Source organism: Palaemon carinicauda, chromosome 2, assembly GCF_036898095.1.
Source record: "Palaemon carinicauda isolate YSFRI2023 chromosome 2, ASM3689809v2, whole genome shotgun sequence".
Classification (NCBI taxonomy): Eukaryota; Metazoa; Arthropoda; class Malacostraca; order Decapoda; family Palaemonidae; genus Palaemon; species Palaemon carinicauda.
In genome coordinates, this window is record NC_090726.1 from 46,839,403 (window position 1) to 46,865,858 (window position 26,456).

Sequence of the window (26,456 nt, forward strand, 5' to 3'; positions counted from 1 at the left end):
AAGCAATTTAAAAAAAATATACTGCAAAATGTGCTGGGAAAAAAATAACCCCCTGGGGGTTAGGGGTTGGAAATTTCCAAATAGCCTGGGGGTAAAAGGGTTAATAACCAGATAAAAGATAAGGAATATAATAGAATGCAAGTTTTTTCCAACAAATTAAGATGATAATCAGCAGCTGAAGATCACACAAACTCAAATGAAAAAATTAAAATTTTCTCAGAATAATTTGATATAAAAACCCTCAAGACTTTCTCATTATTCAAATTTTGTTCATGAAATTGAAGAAGAAATAGACCAAATGTGTTTCTCTAAAGTAAATCTGCAATCAATAATCACACCTAGAATTGTAAGTGAATTCTATATAGTTAAAGAGACATTGTCAATGCAAACATTTAGATGTTGAGGAGCCACTGCCCTTGACCTACTTATTTTACTTGGTTTTGTTAGGGTTCAACTTTAACCCAAATAATTTGACCATGCATTAATTTCCTTTAGATTTCTATTAAGAGATTCAGCAACAGTATGTCTACATTCAGGCAGTGGAGCTCATTCAAAGAGAGTAGTATCATCTGCATAAGCAACAAGCTAGTTTTTTAAGCCAAATGACACACTAAGCATATATATGAAAAGTAATGGGCCAAGAATATTATTCTAAGCAACATCAGACATTGCATTTCTACAGTCACTACAGTGCCCATCAAGAAATACTCTTTGCAATCTATTACTTCAGCAATAGAATAACCTTACCTTAGTTTGCTGAACACTTATAAGACTGGGTGGTGGAGGTGGATTATCAACAGCTTTTAGCGAAGATTCTTTTTCGCCTGTTACAGCAACAGGTGACGATAAATTACTTAATACTTTATGAATTTCATAAAGGACAGCAATTACATAGCATCCACAGACAACACTGAAATAAAAAAACAAGATAATAAATATACTGTAGTATGCAGCACTATTGAACAAAACTATCTATGAATTCAACCTATGATAAAAACATTAAAATATTAAACAAAATTTTAATGATGTCATCCAGCATCTCTCAAAATACAATATAAAAACATACAAGGTATATCTATTACAACTCTAAAAAATAAGCATTAATTTTAAAAATTTCTAACATACCTCTTGATTCCTGTTTTGATGTCATTTTCCCTAATTCAGAAGTTTCTGACCTATCGCATGGCTAACTCCCAGGGCACCCAACAATTTTTTTTTTTTTCATTGCTATCTTTAACTTACAATATAATACAAGACACAATTAAGGATAAACCTCTGAAAACTGTTGAACAAAACAATGCAGTTTACGATTTTAATTCCTCCTTCAAGCGCGCTTGAAAACTAAAATATTTTTCCTATAAGTAATACATACATATACCGGGGTAGCCGACATCAACAAATGAAACAAAACAAAAAAGGGACCTCTACTCTCTACGTTCCTCCCAGCCTGACAAGGGACTCAACCGAGTTCAGCTGATACTGCTAGGGTGCCACAGCCCACCCTCCCCCGTTATCCACCACAGATGAAGCTTCATAATGCTGAATCCCCTACTGCTGCTACCTCCGCGGTCATCTAAGGCACCGGAGGAAGCAGCAGGGCCTACCGGAACTGCATCACAATCGCTCGCCATTCATTCCTATTTCTAGCACGCTCTCTAGCCTCTCTCACATCTATCCTCCTATCACCCAGAGCTTTCTTCACTCCATCCATCCACCCAAACCTTGGCCTTCCTCTTGTACTTCTCTCATCAACTCTTGCATTCATCACCTTCTTTAGCAGACAGCCATTTTCCATTCTCTCAACATGGCCAAAGGAAATTATTATTACTAACTACGCTCCAACCCTAGTTGGAAAAAAGTATTCCAAACATCCATAAATATAAACATGAACTGGGCAAAGGATGTGATCCTGAAAACATTTATACGCTTCCTGCATAATACGACGTATATGACCGTGTCTCACTATGAAAGCCAAGAACACTGAGACATTACAAGACATTTCCGTAAAATCAGTTACTACCCATATGAGATCATTGGAAGGCGGGAAGAGTATATAAAGGAAGAAAAATCCAAAACCAACATGAGTAAATTCCTTATAACATCATATGATATGTGAAGCTATCTATAGGTTAAGCATTATGTGAAATGAAATACAATATACATGTAACCCAATCACTACAGTATAATCAACCAAAAATCCTTACTACCTTTACTTTGAAAAATAACAAAAATCTTTTCAATATAAATTCAAACTAGTTTATGAATTTCAAGCTCTGAAAGCTAAGGGTGTAAAACTTTCTAATTAAACGGATTGCATGTAAGACTTACCGAACATCAGATTTGGTGGCATCATCAACATTGGAAAGCAGTTTTACAACTAATGACTGAATTGATTTTCTTAATTCTTTTTCAGCAACAGTATCATCATGAGATGGCTTGGAGGGCTTTGAAAATTCAAACCCCTCTTCTTTCAGGCTAGATAAAATATTTTCAGCATGTTCTAAAGAATTAGTACCGGGCATACCTGAAATGTAAAAAAAAAAAAAAACAGAATTAGGGCAAAGCACTACACAGCAGTCTATATAAGGGTAAGATAAAATACATACGACTATGTGACAGTAAAAATTCCCTCATGCTACTGTTAATGTTGAGATTCAAAATTCTGTTTTGAACTCTCCCGAACAAAAAACAACAGAATTGTGCCAAATCACAAATTTTTAAGGTAATTTTTATTTTTTCTGAGTCCTTTAATTAGGGAAACTGTTTCAGCATGAGCTGGACTCATGCATAAAAGTTAGATAACATGTTATTTTCATTAGTAAAATAAATTTTTGAATATACTTACCCGATAATCATGTAGCTGTCAACTCCGTTGCCCGACAGAATTCTACGGAAGGGATACGCCAGCGATCGCTATACAAGAGGGGGGTGTACTCACAAGCGCCACCTGTGGCCAGGTACTGCAGTACTTCTTGTTGACACCACTTCAATTTTTCCTCGGTCCACTGGTTCTATGGGGAGGAAGGGTGGGTCAATTAAATCATGATTATCGGGTAAGTATATTCAAAAATTTATTTTACTAATGAAAATAACATTTTTCAATATTAAACTTACCCGATAATCATGTAGCTGATTCACACCCAGGGAGGTGGGTGAAAACCAGTGTACATGTATATCAAGAAGCTAAGTATCCCGTATTTCATATTATCAGTTATTCAAAATAACAATGAAATTACAAGTACCTGGTAAGGAAGTCGACTTGAGCCATTACTCTGCCTTAAATAAGTTCGTCTTCCTTACTGAGCGCAGCGTTCCTCTTAGGAGGCTGAACAACTCTAAGGTGCTGAAGTATACAGGGCTGCAACCCATACTAAAGGACCTCATCACAACCTTTAACCTCGGCGCTTCTCAAGAAAGAATTGACCACCCGCCAAATCAACAAGGATGTGGAAGGCTTCTTAGCCGACCGTACAACCCATAAAAAGTATTCAAGAGAAAGGTTAAAAGGTTATGGGATTATGGGAATGTAGTGGCTGAGCCCTCGCCTACTACTGCATTCGTTGCTACGAATGGTCCCAGGGTGTAGCAGTACTCGTAAAGAGACTGGACATCTTTGAGATAGAATGATGCGAACACTGACTTGCTTCTCCAATAGGTTGCATCCATAACACTCTGCAGAGAATGGCTCTGTTTGAAGGCCACTGAAGTAGCCACAGCTCCTACTTCATGTGTCCTTACCTTCAGCAAAGCAAGGTCTTCTTCCTTCAGATGAGAATGTGCTTCCCTAATCAGAAGCCTGAATAGTAAGAAACTGAGTTCTTAGAACTTGGAAAAGAAGGTTTCTTGATAGCACACCATAAGGCTTCTGATTGTCCTCGTAAAGGTTAAGACCTTTTTAGATAGTACCTAAGAGCTCTAACTGGGCAAAGTACTCTCTCCAGTTCATTCCCCACCAAGTTGGACAGGCTTGGGATCTCGAACGACTTAGGCCAAGGACGTGAAGGAAGCTCGTTTAGCAAAAACCGAGCTGCAAGGAACATGTAGCCGTTTCAGATGTGAAAACAATGATCCTGCTGAAGGCGTGGATCTCACTTACTCTTTTAGCTGTTGTCAAGCACACGAGGAAAAGAGTTTTTAATGTGAGGTCCTAAAAAGAGGCTGATTGGAGAGGTTCAAATCTTGATGACATAAGGAACCTTAGGACCACGTCTAGATTCCAGCCTGGAGTGGACAACCGACGTTCCTTTGAGGTCTCAAAAGACCCAGGGAGGTCCTGTAGATCTTTGTTGATGGAAATATCCAAGCTTCTGTGGCGGAAAACCGCTGCCAACATACTTCTGTAACCCTTGATCGTAGGAGCTGAAAGGGATCTTACTTTCCTTAGATATAACAGGAAGTCAGCAATCCGGGTTACAGTGGTACTGGTTGAGGAAACTGCATTGGTCTTGTACCAGCTACGGAAGACTTCCCCTTGAGACTGATAGATTCTGAGAGTGGATGTTCTCCTTGCTTTGGCAATTGCTCTGGCTGCCTCCTTAGAAAAGCCCCTAGCTCTTGAGAGTCTTTCGAAAGTCTGAAGGCAGTCAGACGAAGAGCGTGGAGGTTTGGGTGTACCTTCTTTACGTGAGGTAGACGTAGAAGGTTCACTCCTAGAGGAAGAGTCCTGGGAATGTCGACCAGCCATTGCAGTACCTCTAAGAACCATTCTCTCGCGGGCCAGAGCGGAGCCAACCAACGTCAGCCGTGTCCCTTTGCGAGAGGAGAACTTCTGAAGTACCCTGTTGACAATCTTGAATGGCGGGAATGCATACAGGTCGAGATGGAACCAATCCAGCAGAAAAGCATCCACGTGAACTGCTGCTGGGTCTGGAATCGGAGAACAATACAACAGGAGTCTCTAGGTTATCGAGGTAGCGAACAGATCTATGGTTGGCTGACCCCACAGGGCCCAAAGTCTGCTGCAAACATTCTTGTGAAGGGTCCACTCTGTGGGGATGACCTGACCCTTCCGGCTGAGGTGATCTGCCATGACATTCATACCGCCCTGAATGAACCTCGTTACCAGCGTGAGCTTTCGATCTTTAGACCAGATGAGGAGGTCCCTTGCGATCTAGAACAACTTCACGAAAGAGTCCCTCCCTGCTTGAAGATGTAAGCCAGGGCTGTGGTGTTGTCAGAGTCCACCTCCACCACTTTGTTAAGCTGGAGGGACTTGAAGTTATCAAGGCCAGAAGAACCGCCAACAACTCCTTGCAATTGATGTGAAGTGTCCTTTGCTCCTGATTCCATGTTCCCGAGCATTCCTGTCCGTCCAAAGTCGCACCCCAGCCCGTGTCTGATGCGTCCGAGAGGAGACGGCGGTCGGGTTTCTGAACAGCCAAAGGTAGACTTCCTTGAGAAGAAAGCTGTTCTTACACCACGCGAGAGAAGACCTCCTCTCTTCGGAAACAGGAACTGAGACCGTCTCTAGCGTCATGTCCTTTATCCAGTGAGCAGCTAGATGATACTGAAGGGGGGGAGGTGGAGTCTCCCTAACACGATGAACAGGGCCAGCGATGAAAGTGTCCCTGTTAGACTCATCCACTACCTGACTGAGCATCGGTTCCTTCTCAGCATGCTCTGGATGCATTCTAGGGCTTGGAAGATCCTTGGGGCCGACGGAAAAGCCCGAAAAGCTCGACTCTGAAGATCCATACCCAGGGAGACAATGGTCTGGGATGGGACGAGCTGAGACTCCTCAAAATTGACCAGGAGGCCCAGTTCCTTGGTCAGATCCATAGTCCATCTGAGAATCTCCAGACAGCGACGACTTGTGGGAGCTCTTAAAAGCCAGTCGTCTGACGGAGCCGGACATAAGATCATGGTACTGCTGCACAGTCTGTGAACTGTCAACCATGGGGAAGCGAGGAAGTACAGTGACAACCCGAAGCTGTCTAGACTGTCTGGGTCGTACAGACAACTCCTTATCGGGTTGCTGAGGTTGCCGCACTGCGTCACAACAAGTCACTTCTGCTGGTTGTTGAACGTCTTCCCAGTGACACACTGACTCCGTAAACAAAAAATCCTCTAACAAGGACTAAGCTTGGACTGCATGTCTTGCAACACAGCTCAAGGTCTATGGGAGCAGGTGTGGTAACAGACGGGGTTAGCGACTGAAGTGGAACCATTACCTTCCCTGGAAGCATGTTATGCTTAAATAAAAGTCCATAGGAGGCTACGCAGCTAAAGGCTCCTCTCCAAATGACAGAGTCCTCAAGGGAATATCAGAAGGAGGGAGAAAAGCACTTTCTCATCTACAGGGACCATATCCGAGAAAAGCTAAGTTCTCTCAGTGAGGGTTTCACTGGTGCAAAAGCAGCAGACTAGAAGGCAACGTTATGAAACTGCTTGACAGTCTAGTGAGTTGGCAACAACCAAAGATGTATGACTGAGAAGCATGCGGTAAGGTATGCAGAGCATGTTGTATGCAGAGCATGCTGTATGCAGAGCATGCTGTATGTAGAGCATGCTGTATGCAGAGCATGCTGTATGCAGAGCATGCTGTATGTAGAGCATGCTGTATGCAGAGCATGCTGTATGCAGAGCATGCTGTATGCAGAGCATGCGGTAAGGTATGCAGAGCATGTTGTATGCAGAGCATGCTGTATGCAGAGCATGCTGTATGCAGAGCATGCTGTATGTAGAGCATGCTGTAAGGTAAGCAGAGCGTGTTGCATGGCGTGTAACATTTCTCAGAAATTCCATGACCAGTGCTAGAGTGAGTAATATCGCATTACCGTCCATTGAAAGTGCACGTGCCGAGGGAATTGATTTAGACTGTTTTGTTGATGAATTTGATAGCCGGCATGATAATCGTAGAATTAAGCTACACTAAATGTACTATAATCTACTTCACCTCAGGAAAGGGAAACTCGCCCTGTTGGCAACACTGCATTACTTCATGCATGCTTGCATGGGGTTTAATATCAACATAATATTTACCTTACATTCATAACTCATGATTCATTTTTGTTTTGAAGATATTTTTGCCATATTTTGCGATTTTGTTAAAAATATATTGCAAGGAATACATATATATTTTTATATAAGTAATACAAATAACCTCCATTATCATAATGTTTGTGTAGGCATACATGTATATGATTACAAATGCAAGTTATGAAAGTAATGAGGTGTTATTATTGTCATTTGTTATTCCCAAGTTGAATGGGAAGAGGCTCAAGTTGAGGAGAAAGTGGCAGATGCATGCGTTGAGGTGGCTGACTCATAGCATGAGGTTGCTGCCTCAAGAGTTGCGCTTGCTGTAAGGGTTGCGGATGCGCAGTAGCAGGTTCCTGAGGAACGAGTTAAGGTTCCTGAGGTGTGAGCTGCGAGAGTTGAGGTAGCGGCTGCACAGAACGCAGTTCTTGTCTCGCGAGTTGAGGTTCCTGAGGTGCTAGCCTAAGGAGTTGAGGCTCTTGCCTTGAGGAGGGTTGGGTTGCCGTACCTCAAGAGATTGTTGCCTCACTGGTGGAACCGCAAGCGGAAGCGGAGGAAGTAAGGCATAAGATTCCTGCTCCCATTGCTGAGGTTGCCTTAAGGAAGGCGGAGGTTGCTGCACACCGCTGGTAACTGGCAACTCAGTACGCGGTAAGGTATCCTGAGGAACCTCAACATCGTACGCCTGGCAGACTGGACTGCGGTGAGGCGGAGCGATCGCAGGAGGAGGTGTAACCTTCTCAGCCTGACACTCACGCATTAAGACCGCAAGCTGTGACTGCATGGACTGCAGCAAAGTCATCTTGGGGTCGGCAGACGCTAAGGTCTGCTGAGGCAAAGCCTTAACAGAAGATGAGGTCTGTTGCGGCATCACCTTACCTCTCTTAGGAGGTGTGCAGTCACCTGATGACTGCGGAGAGTCAGAGCTAACCCAATGACTGCATCCGGGTTGTTGAACTCTAGAGGTCTGGACTTTACGTTTAAGAGGTCTTGAGACCTGAGTCCAGCGTTATCTCCCCGAAATTTCTTCTGCAGACGAGTAAAATAAGGGCTCAATCGTCTGCGGGTGGGAGTGACGGTCTCTGTAAGACACGCCCGCAACCACCGAGGATACTTCTGTGCGCCGATCAAGGCCTGCCGAACCCTTTTGCCCTTCGACATTGCTTCTCCCCTGGGCTTGGGAGCTTGCAAGAGGTCCCGGACTGGGAGGACGACTGGCACGCAAGAAGTACCCTCACGCACAACACTGACACACTTTGCGCTAATCACTTATCACTTTTGAATTTCTGTTTGCACTTATTTCACTGAACTCGAAACTTTAAGTGGTTTGTACCTGAAACACGCAATTCTATCCTTCTTTAAAAGTTAGTAATTGTGAAAACAGAATTACAATGTAACAGAAAAATCTAATGAAAGATAAATAATTCAGTGGCTGGAAAGAGACTAAACACTAGATCAAATAAACTACGTTTAAAATCTCTCACAGCATAAAGCTTGAGAACAAGAATAAACTCTAGAAACGTTTACCTTCTTCCCCTAAAGAGACTAGGGAGAAGAGCAAAAACGATAACAACGTTACTCGCTTGAACGAAACGTTTATCCAGCTCTCTCTCCCTCCGTCTCTATCTCTCTCTCTCTCTCTCTCTTGACTTAGAACCTGAGAGAAGAGCCCAATCATATATACTCGTTAAAACATATTATTGTTAAAGGAAAAAAACTGAAAGATTTCCCAAATAAAAAGTTCCTTTATTAGAATTAAAACCATTAAGCTAAGAAAGAATGAACAAAACGTTATAAACGGTTTACTCTTACTGCAACGTGACACCGTGAAAATTCTCTCTCTATCGTAACGATAGAGCGCAAGTTGAACGTTCTGAACGTCAACAACTGCAGAGACAAAACAAAACGTTAGTTCAACTTTGAAACAGTACGAGACTATCAAAGAAATTCTTTCAAAAACATTAAAATAGCATAATATGTTAACAGGTAAAACCGAAATGACGGGCTCAATGTTAATTAACTTCGGTACAAGAAAAGACCGCCTACTATTAGGAAAGGTCGAATATAAACAAATATAAAAATTAATTTAATAATTTTATAAAAAAGGAAGTTAATCGAAGAGGCCTATAAATGGCGGAGAGATATAAAATAAATCTATAACTTTTGTGAGCAAAATTAAGAAAGAGAGTCTATACTCTCTTAGACACCAACACTTCCGTCTAAGGGAAGGGTCGGCCATTTAAAGGTGAAAGAGAGTTCATACTCTCTACGTCACCATAATTAATCAAATTAATTCCAAAAGCTAGCTAAGCTAATAATAAAACTTCCTGAATAGCGAAAGCTGAAATCTTAGAGCAATACTTCACCAAAAACCGTGAACAAGACTCCAAAATTATAAGTGTATCCATGAACGTCTTGCCGGAAGCACGACAGAGGAAAAATTGAAGTGGTGTCAACAAGAAGTACTGCAGTACCTGGCCACAGGTGGCGCTTGTGAGTACACCCCCCTCTTGTATAGCGATCGCTGGCGTATCCCTTCCGTAGAATTCTGTCGGGCAACGGAGTTGACAGCTACATGATTATCGGGTAAGTTTAATATTGAAAAAAACAGTTATCCAGCTAGTGAAGGTGTGTGGCGAGGAGCCCCAGCCAATAGCCACCTGGAGAACCATCACTTTAGACCTTTTGGCCCAGGACTGAGTGGAGTAGTTGACGATGGAAGCTGGATTAAAGGACGGTACTTAGGAAATTTGTGATTTACTCCTACGTGTCATACAAACCCTCACCCTTTACTTAGGGAGACTTGCTGCTTGATGGGTTGGAAGTCCCCTTAAAATCTAACTGGATGGTTCATTTTCCTCCCTGGAAGTGATCATCACTTGATCTGTACAGTACCTGATTTTCATATGGATGAAGGATAATAGGACCTGGGGGCAGTACTGTACATGCATGTAAGTACTTGATCAAACTAGAGACACCCTTTGCCTGAAGGGGATATCAGTTAGAAATATATACCAATATGATAATCACTGGGTTGGTATATGATCCCCCAACCAACACCCTTGATTAAAGAGCGCTGGGAGAGATACTTCTTTGGACCTAAAGAATGTTGCTCCGAAGTGTAACTTACCAGCATCAGGTCCAATCCAGCATGTAACGTTTCGACCGCTAGGTCCCCGAGAAGGCGAAAGAATGAAGAAGATCCAGTCATACTACCATTCATTCCAGACTTACATCTACATGTTATTATAGACGAGATGCATCCTTGTCCAGTAAGGGAGCTGGGCTGGTTACACAACTACTTGAGCAGCCACCACAGGACCAAGAAAAAATGTGTCAAGGGACTTGTGGGTATACCCTCGCTAGTAAAAGGCCGTGAACGTGGTCTGCCTTTCCAGACTCCAGCCTTCAACACTTGGTCCAATGACAGGTTTCTCCTGAAGGCAAGAGTGGGGGCCAATGCCACTGAATTCATGAACTCTGGTCCTAGCTGGTGCATTGACCCTCTCATCAGTTGAGGAGTACACTCTACGATTTGTCTCACAGAGCCAGAAAGAAACCGTGATCCTTGACACCTTTTCTTGGACCCACCAATGCTAACAAAAAGTCTTTGACACGGCTGAGGTGTCGGATCCTTTTCAGATAGAACCACAGAGCCCTCATGGAACATAAGAGCATCTCCTCTTGATCACCACCCGAAATCTCTCACAGTGAGGGGGTGGATAGGGACTCAAACCTAGGTTCATGCACCGACGTAGTCTTGGTTTTGGCCTCGAAGTGCAGCACAAAACTGAAGGAGACCCTCCACCCTTCAGCCTGGGTGACTAAATAAGAGAGACCATGCAACTAGCCTACCGAATTTATATACATATAAGAAAAGGGTTTGAATAATTCTATTCATCCTTCCCCTTGTCTGGAAGGATATTGGAGATACTTCTTAACAAATCTTATCTAATAAGAAAAGTTGGTTGGCTATGAAGCTCACTTACACCTTAAGTCCAATCCACCTAGTGGCGGCCATGACTGCTACACCCTCAACAGTGGGAGAAGAAAGAAAGGTAGGAGAACAGTAAATTTACCTCTAATTCTAGGTTTATACTGAAACTGCTATCTTGGACCTGTTGAATGGCTACCACCGGGTTGCAGAGTGGTCTAAGGGGATTTGCTCCCAATCCCATGGGTAGATATGGATGAGAGTCTTGGAGTGAGTTAAGAGTTAACCTTAGGTTAGATCACTGGTCTATATTTGTTTCCCTTTTGAAATTTAGTTTTCAATTGGAGTGTTTGTAGAATGGTAGGTTGCAGTTCCACAAAATAAGTGAAAATGTCCTAACCTAACCTATCCTACACTAAACAAACCTATTCAACTCTACCCTAACCATTCAGGTAGTCTACTGGTAGTTTGGTCAATAAAGTTTTGTCTGCCAAAATAATAGCCCAAGTGACTAACAGGCTTAGCACAACCTGTACTGCTTGCCACAAAAGGGAAACAATGATATAGTTAAATTACAAGTGAAGCAAGCCACTGGCGGAACAAAGACCTGTAAGTGAGGAATTAGAGTTGGTTAGACCGAACAATTTAAGCACAAAAACACCTAATCAAGTGTGGATGATGACAGACACAGTTAGGAAGTACTGTATTCTCATTTTCTAGGCGAACGGCAGCCTGATTAGGATAGGGGAGTGAATGTAGTTTGCTGCGACAGGGTAAGTTAAGAATAAGTTGGTTTCAAGGGGGTCGCACAAGTCATAGTCCCCCCCCCCCCCCCCCCCCGGTAGGCAAGTACATAAGAATATGGCTCCTAGGTTAGGTTATGTGGAGAACCTTAGGGGTGAATGTAGTTCGTTGAGACAGGGTAAGCTAGGGAGCCTTTGTACATCAGGGGCTAGTTCCTCATGCGTTGATTAAAAATAGACATCAACTGACCTAAACTTTCCCCCCTAACCTAGCCTACAAGCTGTGACCTTACCTACTTACCTAACAGGGGGCTAATGCCCCATGCGACCCCCCATTACACTGCCGTATTCTAAGTTAGATATAATAATACATACAGATGGCCGCTAACATACGTACACCCCTAAGCTATTAATAAGGTAGTGTAAGGAGAGGTCGGTTCCTAGTAAGTAAGGATAAGGATCCTACATTAGGTTAGGTGAAGACCTTAGGTTAAGGGGTGTTCATATGTCTGTTTATCTTGTAAAATGTGGTCTTTCACTTTGGTCCAAAGGGAGCCTATGTAGGGTGACGGCCAGATCCCGTAGAAAAAGGGAATATTCTGAATTGTGGCCGTCGTTCTAAAAAGATTTTGGCGGGAGAAGCTAACTTAAAAAACCCACCTAACCTATGCTAAAAGCCGTATCCTTACCCAGGGGCTGCGCCCCACCGGACCCCCCCTTACACAACAGTTTCCTTACCTACGAGTACGACGGGAGAAGCTAACTTAAAAAACCCACCTAACCTTTGCTAAAAGCCGTGTCCTTACCCAGGGGGGCTGCGCCCCACCGGACCCCCCCCCCCCCTTACACAACATATTTAAGATCCGTAGACCATTTCCAAACGTTTTTATTCTATACAAGATAACAGTCGGAGCAATAATAAACAAATTAGGACGCTTGGCCATAGCGCTACAAACTACCAGTCCAAAGAATTGAAAACCTATAAATGGTGCACGGGTGTATATATACAGCCTAATTAACCCCTGCCATTGAAAAGGGAACCTACATTATGGTGTCCCCCGCCCCCTATGATACCAGGACCATACAAAACCTTTAAAATTAGTCTATCTATAAATATACAATTTTCATTATCAAACAGTGACATTCAAACATCTTACCCAGTTTGCTCAGAGGTTCAAGCCATTTAAACAGCAACTCTCGTGTCATTGTGGAAATCTCGTCAACATTTGTGTTTGGAGGACTTCCAGGTTCCTCGTTGCTCTCTCCACAACACTGTGATTGCGGGCAGACTTCTTCTTCTTCCTCCATTTTAGTAAGAGATCTGGCCCAATTCTTGGAGCCAATGTACTCCCCTGTAAATACGATATTATTATTATTATTATCATTATTATTATTATTATTATTATTATTATTATTATTATTATTACTAGCTAAGCTACAATCCTAGTTGAAAAAAAGTAGGATGCTTTAAGCACAGGGGCTCCAACAGGGAAAATAGCCCAGTGAGGAAAGGAAAAAAAGGAAAATAAAATATTTTAAGAGTAACATCAAAATAAATATCTCCTCTATACACTATAAAAACTATAAGGTAAAATATTAGATCTAATCAATAAAGTTGAGAAATTTTAGTGTTAGTTTGTTATTAAATATTAACTCCTTCACCGAATGTTATGAATGATATGTTAACTCCCCAACATGAGGCTTAATACCTTTCATTCAAACAATAGTGCCATAACCTCTGTACCATGGTCTTCCACTGCCTTGGGTTAGAGTTCGCTTGCTTGAGGGTACACTCGGGCACACTGTTCTCTCTTGTTTCTTCTCCTCTTTTTTTGTTAACGTTTTTTATAGTTTATATAGGAAATATTTTAGTATTATTGCTGTTCTTAAAAACAATTAATTTTTTCCTTGTTTCCTTTCCTCACTGGGCTGTTTTCCCTGCTGGAGCCCCTGGGCTTATAGCATCCTGCTTTTCCAACTAGGGTTGCAGCCTAGCAAATAATAATAATAATGATAATAATAATAATAATAATAATATCCATGCTCCCCCCTCCTTTCCAATGATATTGTTTTTATAGTGCAGAAACTCATTATCATTAGTTACCGCCTACACAGACAACACATTTTACATACTTTTACTTCTCACTCCAACTACCTTTCCAATATACCGAGCAACCTTTTTAGTTGGGGTTTCTAAATTCCCTATTTCTATGTTATTTCTAAATTTCCTTTACACATTATAGTTAAAAATATGCTCAGTATCCTCCGTCTTCCTACACAACACACAAAGCCTATCATTATCATTCCTGTTTCTATCATTTTCTTTTAATTCTAGCATATTTAACCTAGTTTTCATAAGTAATTTATTAGTAATCTAAAGAAAGAGTGACAGGTTTATAAAAATTTAAAGCATTACAATTTCAAATATTTGAATTAACTACTTTTTATACAAGTAATCAGTAAATGAATTATATAAAAAACTAAATTTTAAAATATTTCATTTAAGTTTGGGTAGTTTTCAAACTACCGTAAGTAAATGAATAATATCAAAAGCATGTCATTTTCAAATTACTTTAGTTAAGCAAGTAGGTTCTTTGTATTGAAGTGATAAATAAAATAATATTAATCTTTCGGAAAAGATAGCTTATAAATGTCAACAATATAACCTTTTCAAATTTTTTATATTGGCAAGTATGTATTTTAAAATCACATCTCATAAAAATGCAACATCCCAGTAAAAAATTATATCTGTTTAAACACAGTTATTTACATTTGGGAAAAAATAATTTATTTGCTTTCTTAAGATGTTCAATAGATCCCTAGTTTTTAGTCATCATAGCTGGAACACCATCAGTGCATAAATTATTATAATAAGGAAGTAAAATTTAGTCCTCCTTTGTGACATTGCTTATTGAAGTTGTTAAAAATGTCTGTTCCTCTTGTCCTTGCGTTGAGGTTACCTAAGGGAAGCTGTTTTTTCATACAATCAAAACTCATCAGTGAAAGCACAAATAAAATATTTTAAGCCAAAAATCTGGACGTGAGTCTTTTTATAGTTTATATATGACATATCTGTTTTTGACGTTGTTAATAGTTTATATAGGACCTATCTGTTTTGACGCTGTTACTGTTTTAAGAATGATATATTGTTAATTTATTCTCATCATTTATTTATTTCCTTATTTCCTTTCCTCACTTGGCTATTTTTCCCTGTTGGAGCCCTTGGGCTTATAGCATCTTGCTTTTCCAACTAGGGTTGTAGCTTGGCTAATGATAATAATAATAATAATAATAATAATAATAATAATAATAATAATAATATATTTATTTCCTTTCCCCACTGGGCTATTTTCCCTGTTGGAGCCCTTGGGCTTATAGCATCTTGCTTTTCCAACTAGGGCTGTAGCTTGGCTAATAATAATAATAATAATATATTTATTTCCTTATTTCCTTTCCTCACTGGGCTATTTTTCCCTCTTGGAGCCCTTGGGCTTATAGCATCTTGCTTTTCCAACTAGGGTTGTAGCTTGGCTAATAATAATAATAATAATAATAATAATAATAATAATAATAATAATAATAATAATAATAATAATAATAACCTGTTGACTCATCTAAAACTAACATAGTTCATAGTAAGGAGATGGACAAAGCAAGAACTCTCGTTCATCATACGTTAAATCCTTCCCTCACTGCAACTAGCAGTTTTTCCTTGTCAGCTACAACAGCTGTTGCAGCCTAAAAGGAATAACTTCTAGTTGTATTATCTTATTAACTTAGGACAGGGGCGTAAACTTCGAAATGACATTGAAGATGGAGCCTCTCTCCCCCAGAAAAAAAATTTATGAGGAAACACCCTCAGGTGCGATTTCCAGGCATCTGACAGCATATTGTATAAAAAATAAAATCATATTTTTTGGAAGATTTTTCATGTGACCAATTCCGATTTTTACACAATAACAATCATAAAATACCAATAGACCTATCTCTCTCTCTCTCTCTCTCTCTCTCTCTCTCTCTCTCTCTCTCTCTCTCTCTCTCTCTCTCTCTCTCTATATATATATATATATATATATATATATATATATATATATATATATATATATACATATGTATATATATATATATATATATATATATATATATATATATATATATATATATATATATATATATATTCCAAGTAGGCCTAGTGGTATATATATATATATATATATATATATATATATATATATATATATATATATATATATATATATATATATTTATATATATATATATATATATATATATATATATATATATATATATATATATATATATATATACATACACCAATAGGCCTACTTCGTGAATTTACCAGAAATATACTGAAGATGTTAATTCTTTGCTACAAACTTATTCGCAATATCGATCAAGTCAAGGGTACCGTTTTTTTCCGAATGACAATGAAGTATTATTATTATTATTATTATTATTATTATTATTATTATTATTATTATTATTATTATTATTATTATTATTATTATTACTATCCAAGCTACAACCCTAGTTGGAAAAGCAAGATGCCATAAGCCCAGGGGCTCCAACAGGGAAAAATAGCCCAGTGAGGAAAGGAAATAAGGAAATAAATAAATGAAGAGAACAAATTAACAATAAATCATTCTAAAATAAGTAACAACGTCAAAACAGACATGTCATATATAAACTATTAACAACGTTAAAAACAGATATGTCATAAATAAACTATAAAAAGACTCATGTCAGCCTGGTCAACAAAAAAGCATTTGCTCCAACTTTGAACTTTTGAAGTTCTACTGAATGCAGCGATTCAATCTTTTCTGAGTTATTGTACTCCGAAGGTACGTTTTCACTCTTCGCGTGGCACTAAAAGCGCTCTGTGCATTTGATGCTAGCATAACAAGCAACAGCTTAACAACCTTAGTCAATTCAGTAAGGGTAGAAGAGACTCTTTAGCTATGGTAAGCAGCTCTTCTAGGAGAAGGACACTCCAAAATCAAACCATTGTTCTCTAGTCTTGGGTAGTGCTATAGCCTCTGTACCATGGCCTTCCACTGTCTTGGGTTAGAGTTCTCTTGCTTGAGGGTACACTCAGGCACACTGTTGTATCTAGTTTCTCTTTCTCTTGTTTTGTTGAAGTTTTTATTGTTTATATAGGAAATATTTATTTAAATGTTGTTACTATTCTTAAAATATTTTATTTTTCCTTGTTTCCTTTCCTCACTGAGCTATTTTCCCTGTTGGGGCCCCTGGGCTTATAGCATCCTGCTTTTCCAACTAGGGTTGTAGCTTAGCATTTAATAATAATAATAATAATAATAATTATGGTCACCAAGGCCTTTAATAAACTCAACTATTTCTCGTAAAGCCTGTCTTATTTCAAAAGAACAATGCTGTGAGAGAAGAGAGAGCTGTTGTCGCAGGCGGTCAACATCAATGCCATCACCATAAAAAAAAGTTGCCACTATCAATGATGTAGTTTATTACTATAATAGTGTTTGGTAATGATGGATAGATTAACACATATTTGCACGGTATGCACTGGGGGTCAAATATTATAAGTGACTTGATTCCCAATATGGGGACTGCTCTCTGTAAAACTAAGCGAGTGACAGGACTGTGAAAATATGATGCTGGGGACTAACATGATAGTCCATTGTTGCCAGATGGGTTAGTCTAAAAATCCCCAAAACATGATAAAAAATCCCCCAAACCACCCAAAAATCCCCATTTCCAGAAATATATTTTCTTCCGATCATGTAGGCTTTACTCCTATAGAAATTACTCACCATACTTCATATATTAGAGTGCCAGTAAACTAATTGCAACAATATAAAGATTTACTAATTTTTGTTTCTTCAAAGAAATGCGTACAGAATATCCCCGCCACACTCAAAATCCCCAAATCTAGGGAAAAATCCCCATATCAGGCAACACTGCCTGTAGGATTCATTTGATTCAAGGAAAAATTGCTTCCATTCTTTGGGAGGTACATCACTGAACACAACGTTTCTAGTGTCTGTGTGTACATATTTCTATTGAATAGAAAAGTATTTTTATCCAATCCAGTGTTATTTATAAGTCACAGTTAGGACTGTAGCTTTATACATAGGTAAATATGATACACAGACACTGACAGAAGATAGGAGGATGCAGACCTTATTAGATTTTGATTATTGTGATCTGGGGTACAGGAAACTAGCTCTCTCTCTCTCTCTCTCTCTCTCTCTCTTCTCCTCTCTCTCTCTCTCTCTCTCTCTCTCTCTCTCTGTCCACATTTTAGATATAATACACCTGTAAACACCTGCTTAATTATACTTTAACGCAGGTGTTTTTAAACGTTTCTCGTCTATTTCCATCACCAATCGGCATTTTAAATTCCTTTTTATAGCACCTATTAACTAACACTGCTGTAGTTGTATTTCATTCAGTTCTATTTGCTATTTTCTTGCTAGTCATAGGACCCAAAAAGTCTCTAGCGGTAATATTTCAACGGGTGGCTGGTGCTTGGGCTAGCTTATAACACCCCCCAACACACATATCTATCTATCTATCTATCTATCTATCTATATATATATATATATATATATATATATATATATATATATATATATGTGTGTGTGTGTGTGTGTGTGTATGTATATGAGAGAGAGAGAGAGAGAGAGAGAGAGAGAGAGAGAGAGAGAGAGAGAGAGAGAGAGAGAGAGAGATGCAATGGGCTTATGTGCTCATTGTATGTGTTGACCACTCTTAGGCCTATCATTGATTTCCCTGATCGAACGTATTTCGGCAGAAAAAAAAAATTACTTCTGCCAACGAAGTTTGAAGGAGGGTATGTTTTACCCCTTGTTTATTTGTGTGTGTGTGTGTGTGTGTGTTTGTTTGAGAACAGCTTCCTGGCCACAATTTTAATTGTAGTGTAGTGAAACTTGCAGGGATTAACTGTTATGCAAAGAGCTGAAAATTATCAAATTTTAGAAGGTCAAGGTCAAAGGTCAAGCTCACGGTTAAGCAAAGTGTCCAATTCACATAATCCACCATGAGTTTGGACATCGTGTCAGAGAGACTTCAAACTTGGTTAATATTTGAGATTTTGAGTATATGAAAATCCACGCTAATTAATAGTCGTTAAGGTCAAGGTCAAAGTTGAATCAGTAGAACTTCAAAAGTTCAAAGTTGGAGCAAATGTTTTTATGTTGACCAAGCTGACATGAGTCTTTTTTATAGTTTATATATGACATATCTGTTTTTGACGTTGTTAATAGTTTATATAGGACATATCTGTTTTGACGTTGTTACTGTTTTAGAATTATTTATTGTTAACTTGTTCTCATCATTTATTTGTTTCCTTATTTCCTTTCCTCGCTGTGCTAATTTTCCCTATTGGAGCCCTTGGTCTTATAGCATCTTGCTTTTCCAACTAGGGTTGTAGCTTGGCTAATAATAATAGTAATAATAATAATGTTTCCTTTCCTCACTGTGCTAATTTTCCCTATGGGAGCCCTTGGGCTTATATCATCTTGCTTTTCCAACTAGGGTTGTAGTTTGGCTAGTAATAATAATAATAATAATAATAATAATAATAATAATAATAATAATAATAATAATATTTCCTTTCCTCACTGTGCTATTTTTCCCTATTGGTGCCCTTGTGCTTATAGCATCTTCCTTTTCCAACTAGGGTTGTAGCTTGGCTAATAATAATAATAATAATAATAATAATAATAATAATAATAATAATAATAATAATAATAATAAAAGGTCATGAAATAAGCTGTCGTGGCGTAGGTCTGGGCTTTACTGAGCACCCCTCTAGTTTATATAAGAATTGGCATATAATAGCACAGAGTCACATAAATTGTACCCTGAGGCAGTTTTAACGGCACAGCTGCTAACCGTCTATATGGTTCTTATCAAGGTCTATAGACCTTGGTGCTTATCAGATAACAAGGTGTAAAAATAAACCACCTATAGTACGTTACTAAGACATCCGGTTTCTCATTCATTTACATCACCTTTATCTTTCTTATTCAAACCATTTTAATGTTGTTGCTGTTCTTAAAAATGTTTTATTCTAATTGTTCATTACTTCTCTTGGTAGCTTATTTCTTTATTTCCTTTCCTCACTGGGCTATTTTACCTGTTGGAGCCCTTGGGCTTTAAGCATTCCCGCTTTTCCAACTAGGGTCGTATGAATAATAATAATAATAATAATAATAATAATAATAATAATAATAATAATAATAATAATAATAATAATAATAATACAGAGTACCAGCTTCTATATCCTTATAACTAAGTGTGTTTAATTGTTATACTTTATTAAAAAAATTACAAATAACGTTCAATGAATAATAAGCATTAAACGAATTACATTAAGATACACAAAAATGGTTTTAAACTGAAATAATCCAATGCTGATTCTTCATAGCCACTATTATTATTATTATTATTATTATTACTATCCAAGCTACAACCCTAGTTGGAAAAGCAAGATGCTATAAGCCCAGGGGCTCCAACAGGGAAAAATAGCCCAGTGAGGAAAGGAAATAAGGAAATAAATAAATGAAGAGAACAAATTAACAATAAAGCATTCTAAAAACAGTAACAACGTCAAAACAGACATGTCATATATAAACTATTAACAGCATCAAAAACAAATATGTTATAAATAAACTATAAAAAGACTCATGTCCGCCTGGTCAACAAAAAAGCATTTGCTCCAACTTTGAACTTTTGAAGTTCTACTGATTCAACCACCCGATTAGGAAGATCATTCCACAACTTGGTAACAGCTGGAATAAAACTTCTAGAGTACTGCGTAGTATTGAGTCTTATGATGGAGAAGGCTTGGGTATTAGAATTAACTGCCTGCCTAGTATTACGAACAGGATAGAATTGTCCAGGGAGATCTGAATGTAAAGGATGGTCAGAGTTATGAAAAATCTTATGCAACATGCATAATGAACTAATTAAACGACGGTGCCAGAGATTAATATCTAGATCAGGAATAAGAAATTTAATAGACCGTAAGTTTCTGTCCAACAAATTAAGATGAGAATCAGCAGCTGAAGACCAGACAGGAGAACAATACTCAAAACAAGGTAGAATAAAAGAATTAAAACACTTATTCAGAATAGATTGATCACCGAAAATCTTGAAAGACTTTCTCAATAAGCCTATTTTTTGTGCAATTGAAGAAGACACAGACCTTATATGTTTCTCAAAAGTAAATTTACTGTCGAGAATCACACCTAAAATTTTGAAAGTCATACATATTTAAAGAAACATTATCAATACTGAGATTCGGATGTTGAGGAGCCACCGTCCTTGACCTATTTACAATCATACTTTGAGTTTTGTTAGGATTCAACTTCATACCCCATAATTTGCACCATGCACTAATTCTAGCTAAATCTCTATTAAGGGATTCACCAACCCCAGATCTACATTCAGGGGATGGAATTGATGCAAAGAGAGTAGCATCATCAGCATATGCAACAAGTTTGTTTTCTAGGCCAAACCATATGTCATGTGTATATAGTATGAAAAGTAATGGGCCAAGAACACTACCCTGTGGAACACCGGATATCACGTTCCTATAATCACTATGGTGCCCATCAACAACAACTCTTTGAGATCTATTACTTAAAAAATTAATAATAATGCTAAGAAACAACCCACCCACTCCCAACTGTTTCAGTTTGAAAACAAGGGCCTCATGATTAACACGGTCAAAGGCAGCACTAAAATCAAGGCCAATCATACGAACTTCCCGACCACAATCAAGGGATTTCTGTACAGCATTGGAGATTGTAAGAAGGGCATCACATGCTCCAAGGCCTTTACGAAAACCAAATCAACAAAGAACCAAGTAAGCTTAAGAAACCATTTAAATAATGGTGTAACTGTTTTTTTGGGTTTAGCCTTGCATTCCCAGTTCCCATTCCAAATGCACAACTTTAATATTATTGCGCCTTGCTCAGTTCAGTCAGGCTCCGCCCAGCAAGTAGGAATTCTCATTCCCAGAATCCCATTAGAAGTCGAACTGTCTCGAATCACGCTCGGAAATTGCGTCATGCTAAACTAGAAACCTATAGTACGTCAATACAATAAGTGCAAAAAGGAACTGTTATCGTAATATCCTTAGAGGAAATATATGCGCAGCCAAATTTCCCGTCATTAAGTAATGAGTTTTACGGGAAAAGAACGAAATTAATATATTACATAAATTATTCGGAATCTGTTTCAGAACGTACGAGATCATTCGACTCGCTTCAATTCCGAGCAGTGTTGCCAACTTAGCGCGAAATGCGCTAGTTCTAGTGCATTGGCATCACAAACAGTGCATAGATTTTGTGTTTTGCGCATAGCGCATTTTTAACGCAAATCTAATAAGTTTGGTGCATTTACTAGTGCATTTCTGAAATTTTATATATATATATATATATATATATATATATATATATATATATATATACATATATATATATACATATATATATATATATATATATATATATATATATATATATATATATATATATATATATATATATATAATTATATGGTGTCTGTGGGTTAAGGTGCAATCAACTCTTTATAAGGGGGAGAAGTTGAATATCCCAATTGAACTTATTCTGAACACATTCTCTCTCTCTCTCTCTCTCTCTCTCTCTCTCTCTCTCTCTCTCTCTCTCTCTCTCTCTCTCTCTCTCTCTCTCCTCTCTCTCTCTCTCTCTCATGGAATACGAACTCATATATGTTATTTTTGTAAACGATATACTGATGATTCAATGCTGTATTTTTTTTTTCTTTTTCCTGTTAATTTCTGATATACTGTATGTAACCTTGTTTCACGACGTTGGGCGTAATAAATTTATTAAATAGTCGTAAGTGCCAGGATAAGGTTGGGATATTGTCCTGTGTGGCAGGTTGGACAGACACTAGACATACCACACTACACCTCATGTAAACTGTGTAACCTTGCTAAAGCTAATAACCTTAAACATTACTGCCTTCATTGATCTACTGTCAGAAATCTGTTACCCCAAGGACAAAATTTACTTCAAACCTGTTAATAGTTACTCAAAGATGACCACCTAGACGTAATTTTTACTCGTCATCCACACTTTGGTGGCTGCTAAACTGTCTGTTGCAGTTGTTGTGATAATGGAATACGATCTCATATATGTTATTTTTGCAACTGATACACTGATGATTCAATGCTGTAATTTTTCTTTTTTTCTGTTGATTTCTGATGTACTGTATGTAACTGCCAATATGTAACTTTGTTTAACGTCTTTGGGCGTAATAAATTTATTAAATCTCTTTCTCTTTCTCTCTCTCTCTCTCTCTCTCTCTCTCTCTCTCTCTCTCTCTCTCTCTCTCTCTCTCTCTCTCTCTCTCTCTCTCTCCCGTGAAATTTCTGAAACCATAGTTGTTACTCGACACTATGATTTCTGGGCTATAAATGTAATATTTAATGTAGTTTTACAGAATATATAACTCGTGAAGTTTATTTTTCATTGCAAATTTTGATAAATTATATTCCTCAAGCCCATAATTAATCTTGATTTCGTTGTTCTTTCATATATGTGCGAAGCATATCATCAAAATCCATATACTACGAGAAAACCCTTCTTTGCCATTTCTAGCGCATCTCAGACCCAAATCTAGCCCAGTTATGGCTAACAAAATTGGCAACGCTGATTCCGAGTCATCATTTGATAGTAATCCGAGAGACACGTATCAAGTTAGGAGTCAATCGACCGGTCTTGGAGAAAATCTACTTATTTACGGATTTTTAAAAGGTGGGAACATTGTCATTCTCTAATATATTTATTATTGCATTACTCTTGCTATATTTAGTACTTATAAGGTTATAAGAATCATAGAAATATCCGAATTTTAGTGATATTTACAAAATCGCAATAAGAGGGTTGCATGAGAACCTGGGTCTGGTTGACTCAGTCATGTATTGACTGTCACATGATCAGATTCTTAAGTATCTTTGTCTGTTGAATGTCATGTTTTACTGTGGTTTTGTGGTGAGACAGAGAAATGGTATTATTCCACTTATTCTCCACGTAGACAGAACAGGATTTTACGGAATTACATGTTTTTAAAGCCATTTTTCATATGTCAAATGTCTTATGACTTCGGAACGTATGAAATTAATACTTTGACATATATCTTTCTAAACGTATAAAGGAATGTTGATTGATTATGCAATATTACAGAATGTGGTTAATAATATCTATTATTTCAGGGGAAAAATAAAATTGGGGCGGGGATAAACATAGAGACGGAAGATTGCATCATTGTAACCTCATTAATATATGGAGTTAGTATATTGTTTGTCATATATATATATATATATATATATATATATATATATATATATATATATATATATATATATATATACATATATATATATACACCCTTGCACCACTTCATAATCTGGGTAAAATATATAACCTTAGTATTTTTGTTTTAAACGATTTTATTTGTATTTCTATCTGAACTTTATAGTTTTAGAGAGGTCATATAGATCAAATCTTAACAATTTCGGCCATAAAGTTATCAAGAATTTTTATAATATGAAAATAGGCAACACATTTCTCCTAGTTTTTTTTTTTTTATAAATGAGGACTATACAACACTAAAAGATATTGCATATATATATATATATATATATATATATATATATATATATATATATATATATATATATATATATATATATACACACATGTGTGCGTGTGTGTGTGTGTGTGTATATATATATATATATATATATATATATATATATATATATATATATATATATATATATATATATATATATATATATACACATACTGTACATACATACACACACATATGCCGGCAACTGAGACCACTCAGTGCAAACCCGGGGTTTAGGGTTGGGAAAACATACTGGGGAAACACGATAAATAATGGTAAAACAAATCTTTTCTTCTCTATACATTATTTTCTACAACACAATAAATCAAGGAAAAATTGTAAAAATTTCCTACATCCTATACTAGGATATTTTTTATTTGTTTGCTGACATTCTACAAAGTGGTTGTATTTGCGGTGTTATTGTACTGTATTACAGGGTAATGTAATCTAGGGAAAAAACTACTTTTTGTTTTCTGCAGAAGAAGGTCCGTTCTCTTCAAAGCTGCACATTTTTTCCTATTTAAAGGTGTATATTTTTCCTACTTCAGGGCTGCACATTTTCCTACTTCAGAGGCACATATTTTTCGTTGTTTTCAGCTGCGTATCTCTCTCTCTCTCTCTCTCTCTCTCTCTCTCTCTCTCTCTCTCTCTCTCTCTCTCTCTCTCTCTCTCTCTCTTTTGTTTTGTTTTCATTTTGACCGTTCCTAACTGCACGCTTTTAATTGAACAAAATCCTACGTCACTTGGTCTTTCCACTTGCTGATGCACAATCGTGAATAGGAACAAGTGACAACTTCATCAATCCCCAGGAACACGAGGGCAAAGGCTGTCGTGCTTCTGAACGGTAGACCAATTGTGGAAGGAGGCCTCAGCGTCCTCTTTAGGATACTTGAAAAAAATGGTTAATATATGATACGGGGTGTATGTATGATAGCGGCCACCTATATGTATTATTACATCTTAGAATACGGCAGTGTAAGGGGTTTTCGTAGGAGCTTTTAGACCTCCCCCCCTCCCATTAGTTAAGTAGGTAAGAACATGGCTTGTGGGTTAGGGTGGGCGGAAGTTTATGTTAGTTTTAAACTATGCGGTATGAACTGGCCGTTGATGTACAAAGGCTCCTATGATACTTTAATTACTAGTGAAACTGGATTTCACTACTGCACTAAGAAATGTACGATAGCTGGCTTGTTTGGCATATATCTCTTATATGTTTAAAGGGGGCTGGGGCATAATAACTTGCATATTGGTCGATTAAATGTGAACTATTTCTCACTCCATTGTTTGTTTACATTTGGGAGACGGATGGCAAGTTATTGGCATTGCACATGTATTGTTTCCTTCGCTTTTGTAAGCAGTTTTGTTTTTTGTATGGCGTTATCATTACTTGGCTTTTTTAAACCAATTGTGAGCGTCCAAATATTTATGCAAAACTTCCAGGATGTTCTACTACAGCCATTTTATTTCAACTTCCCCTTCAGTTGTAACTTCACTATCATCACAAAAAGATGTCTCTAATAGGGAAGTACAATCTATTTAGAAATTTAGTTTACAGTTATTTAATCTATGTTGGCGATTGTGGTGAAAATGCTCTCTGTTCAGTGTGTATCTGTTTTGACGCTGTTACTGGTTTTAGAATGATATATTGTTAATTTATTCTCATCATTTCATATTTCCTTTCCTCACTGGGCTATATTTCCCTGTTGAAGCCTTTGGGCTTATAGCATCTTGCTTTTCCAACTAGGGTTGTAGCTTGGCTAGTAAAGTAATAATAATAATAATAATAATAGTAGTTATTGTTGCTCATGTGTAAGTAAAAAGTATATCCCCGAAATAGGGTCCCACGGAACTGGTGTGCGCATCGCATCCATGTTCCACTTGCCAGAACAAAGGAGCAGTGAGATTGTTTATTTGCGAGCAAAGCGATCCACAGCGGAGCAAAACCCATTAGGATGTGAAGCGAATCAGAGGACTGTGATACATATACTGTACTTTAATATTCATCCATTTCCATGAACCATATATTTCTACAACTAGTTATCTATTTTTTAATTTTTGGCCATTATTATTGGTGCAAATCACTCGTT

At 37.8% G+C, this 26,456-nt stretch overlaps 2 protein-coding genes across 4 annotated transcripts in view; one reads left to right on the forward strand and one right to left on the reverse strand.

Annotated features, from left to right (window-relative positions):
- Tango6 (transport and golgi organization 6) overlaps positions 1-26,456 on the reverse strand; it is an 83,547-nt gene that overhangs the window by 27,264 nt on the left and 29,827 nt on the right. For 2 of the 3 annotated variants that reach the window (XM_068355566.1, XM_068355578.1), the window contains exons 1-3: positions 12,813-12,934; positions 2,329-2,524; positions 748-910 (exon numbers count right to left, since the gene is read on the reverse strand). The exons of the other annotated variant lie outside the window; for it this stretch is intronic. In XM_068355566.1, coding sequence (XP_068211667.1) covers positions 748-910; positions 2,329-2,524; positions 12,813-12,861 — 408 coding nt within the window. In that variant the 5' untranslated portion in view covers positions 12,862-12,934. Of the gene's footprint in view, positions 1-747; positions 911-2,328; positions 2,525-12,812; positions 12,935-26,456 lie in introns of those variants that run through there. 3 annotated transcript variants of the gene reach the window in all.
- LOC137624637 (protein lifeguard 1-like) overlaps positions 23,414-26,456 on the forward strand; it is an 84,202-nt gene continuing 81,159 nt past the window's right edge. The window contains exon 1 of the mRNA XM_068355605.1: positions 23,414-23,489. The gene's annotated coding sequence lies outside the window, so the exon portion shown is untranslated. The remainder of the gene's footprint in view (positions 23,490-26,456) is intronic.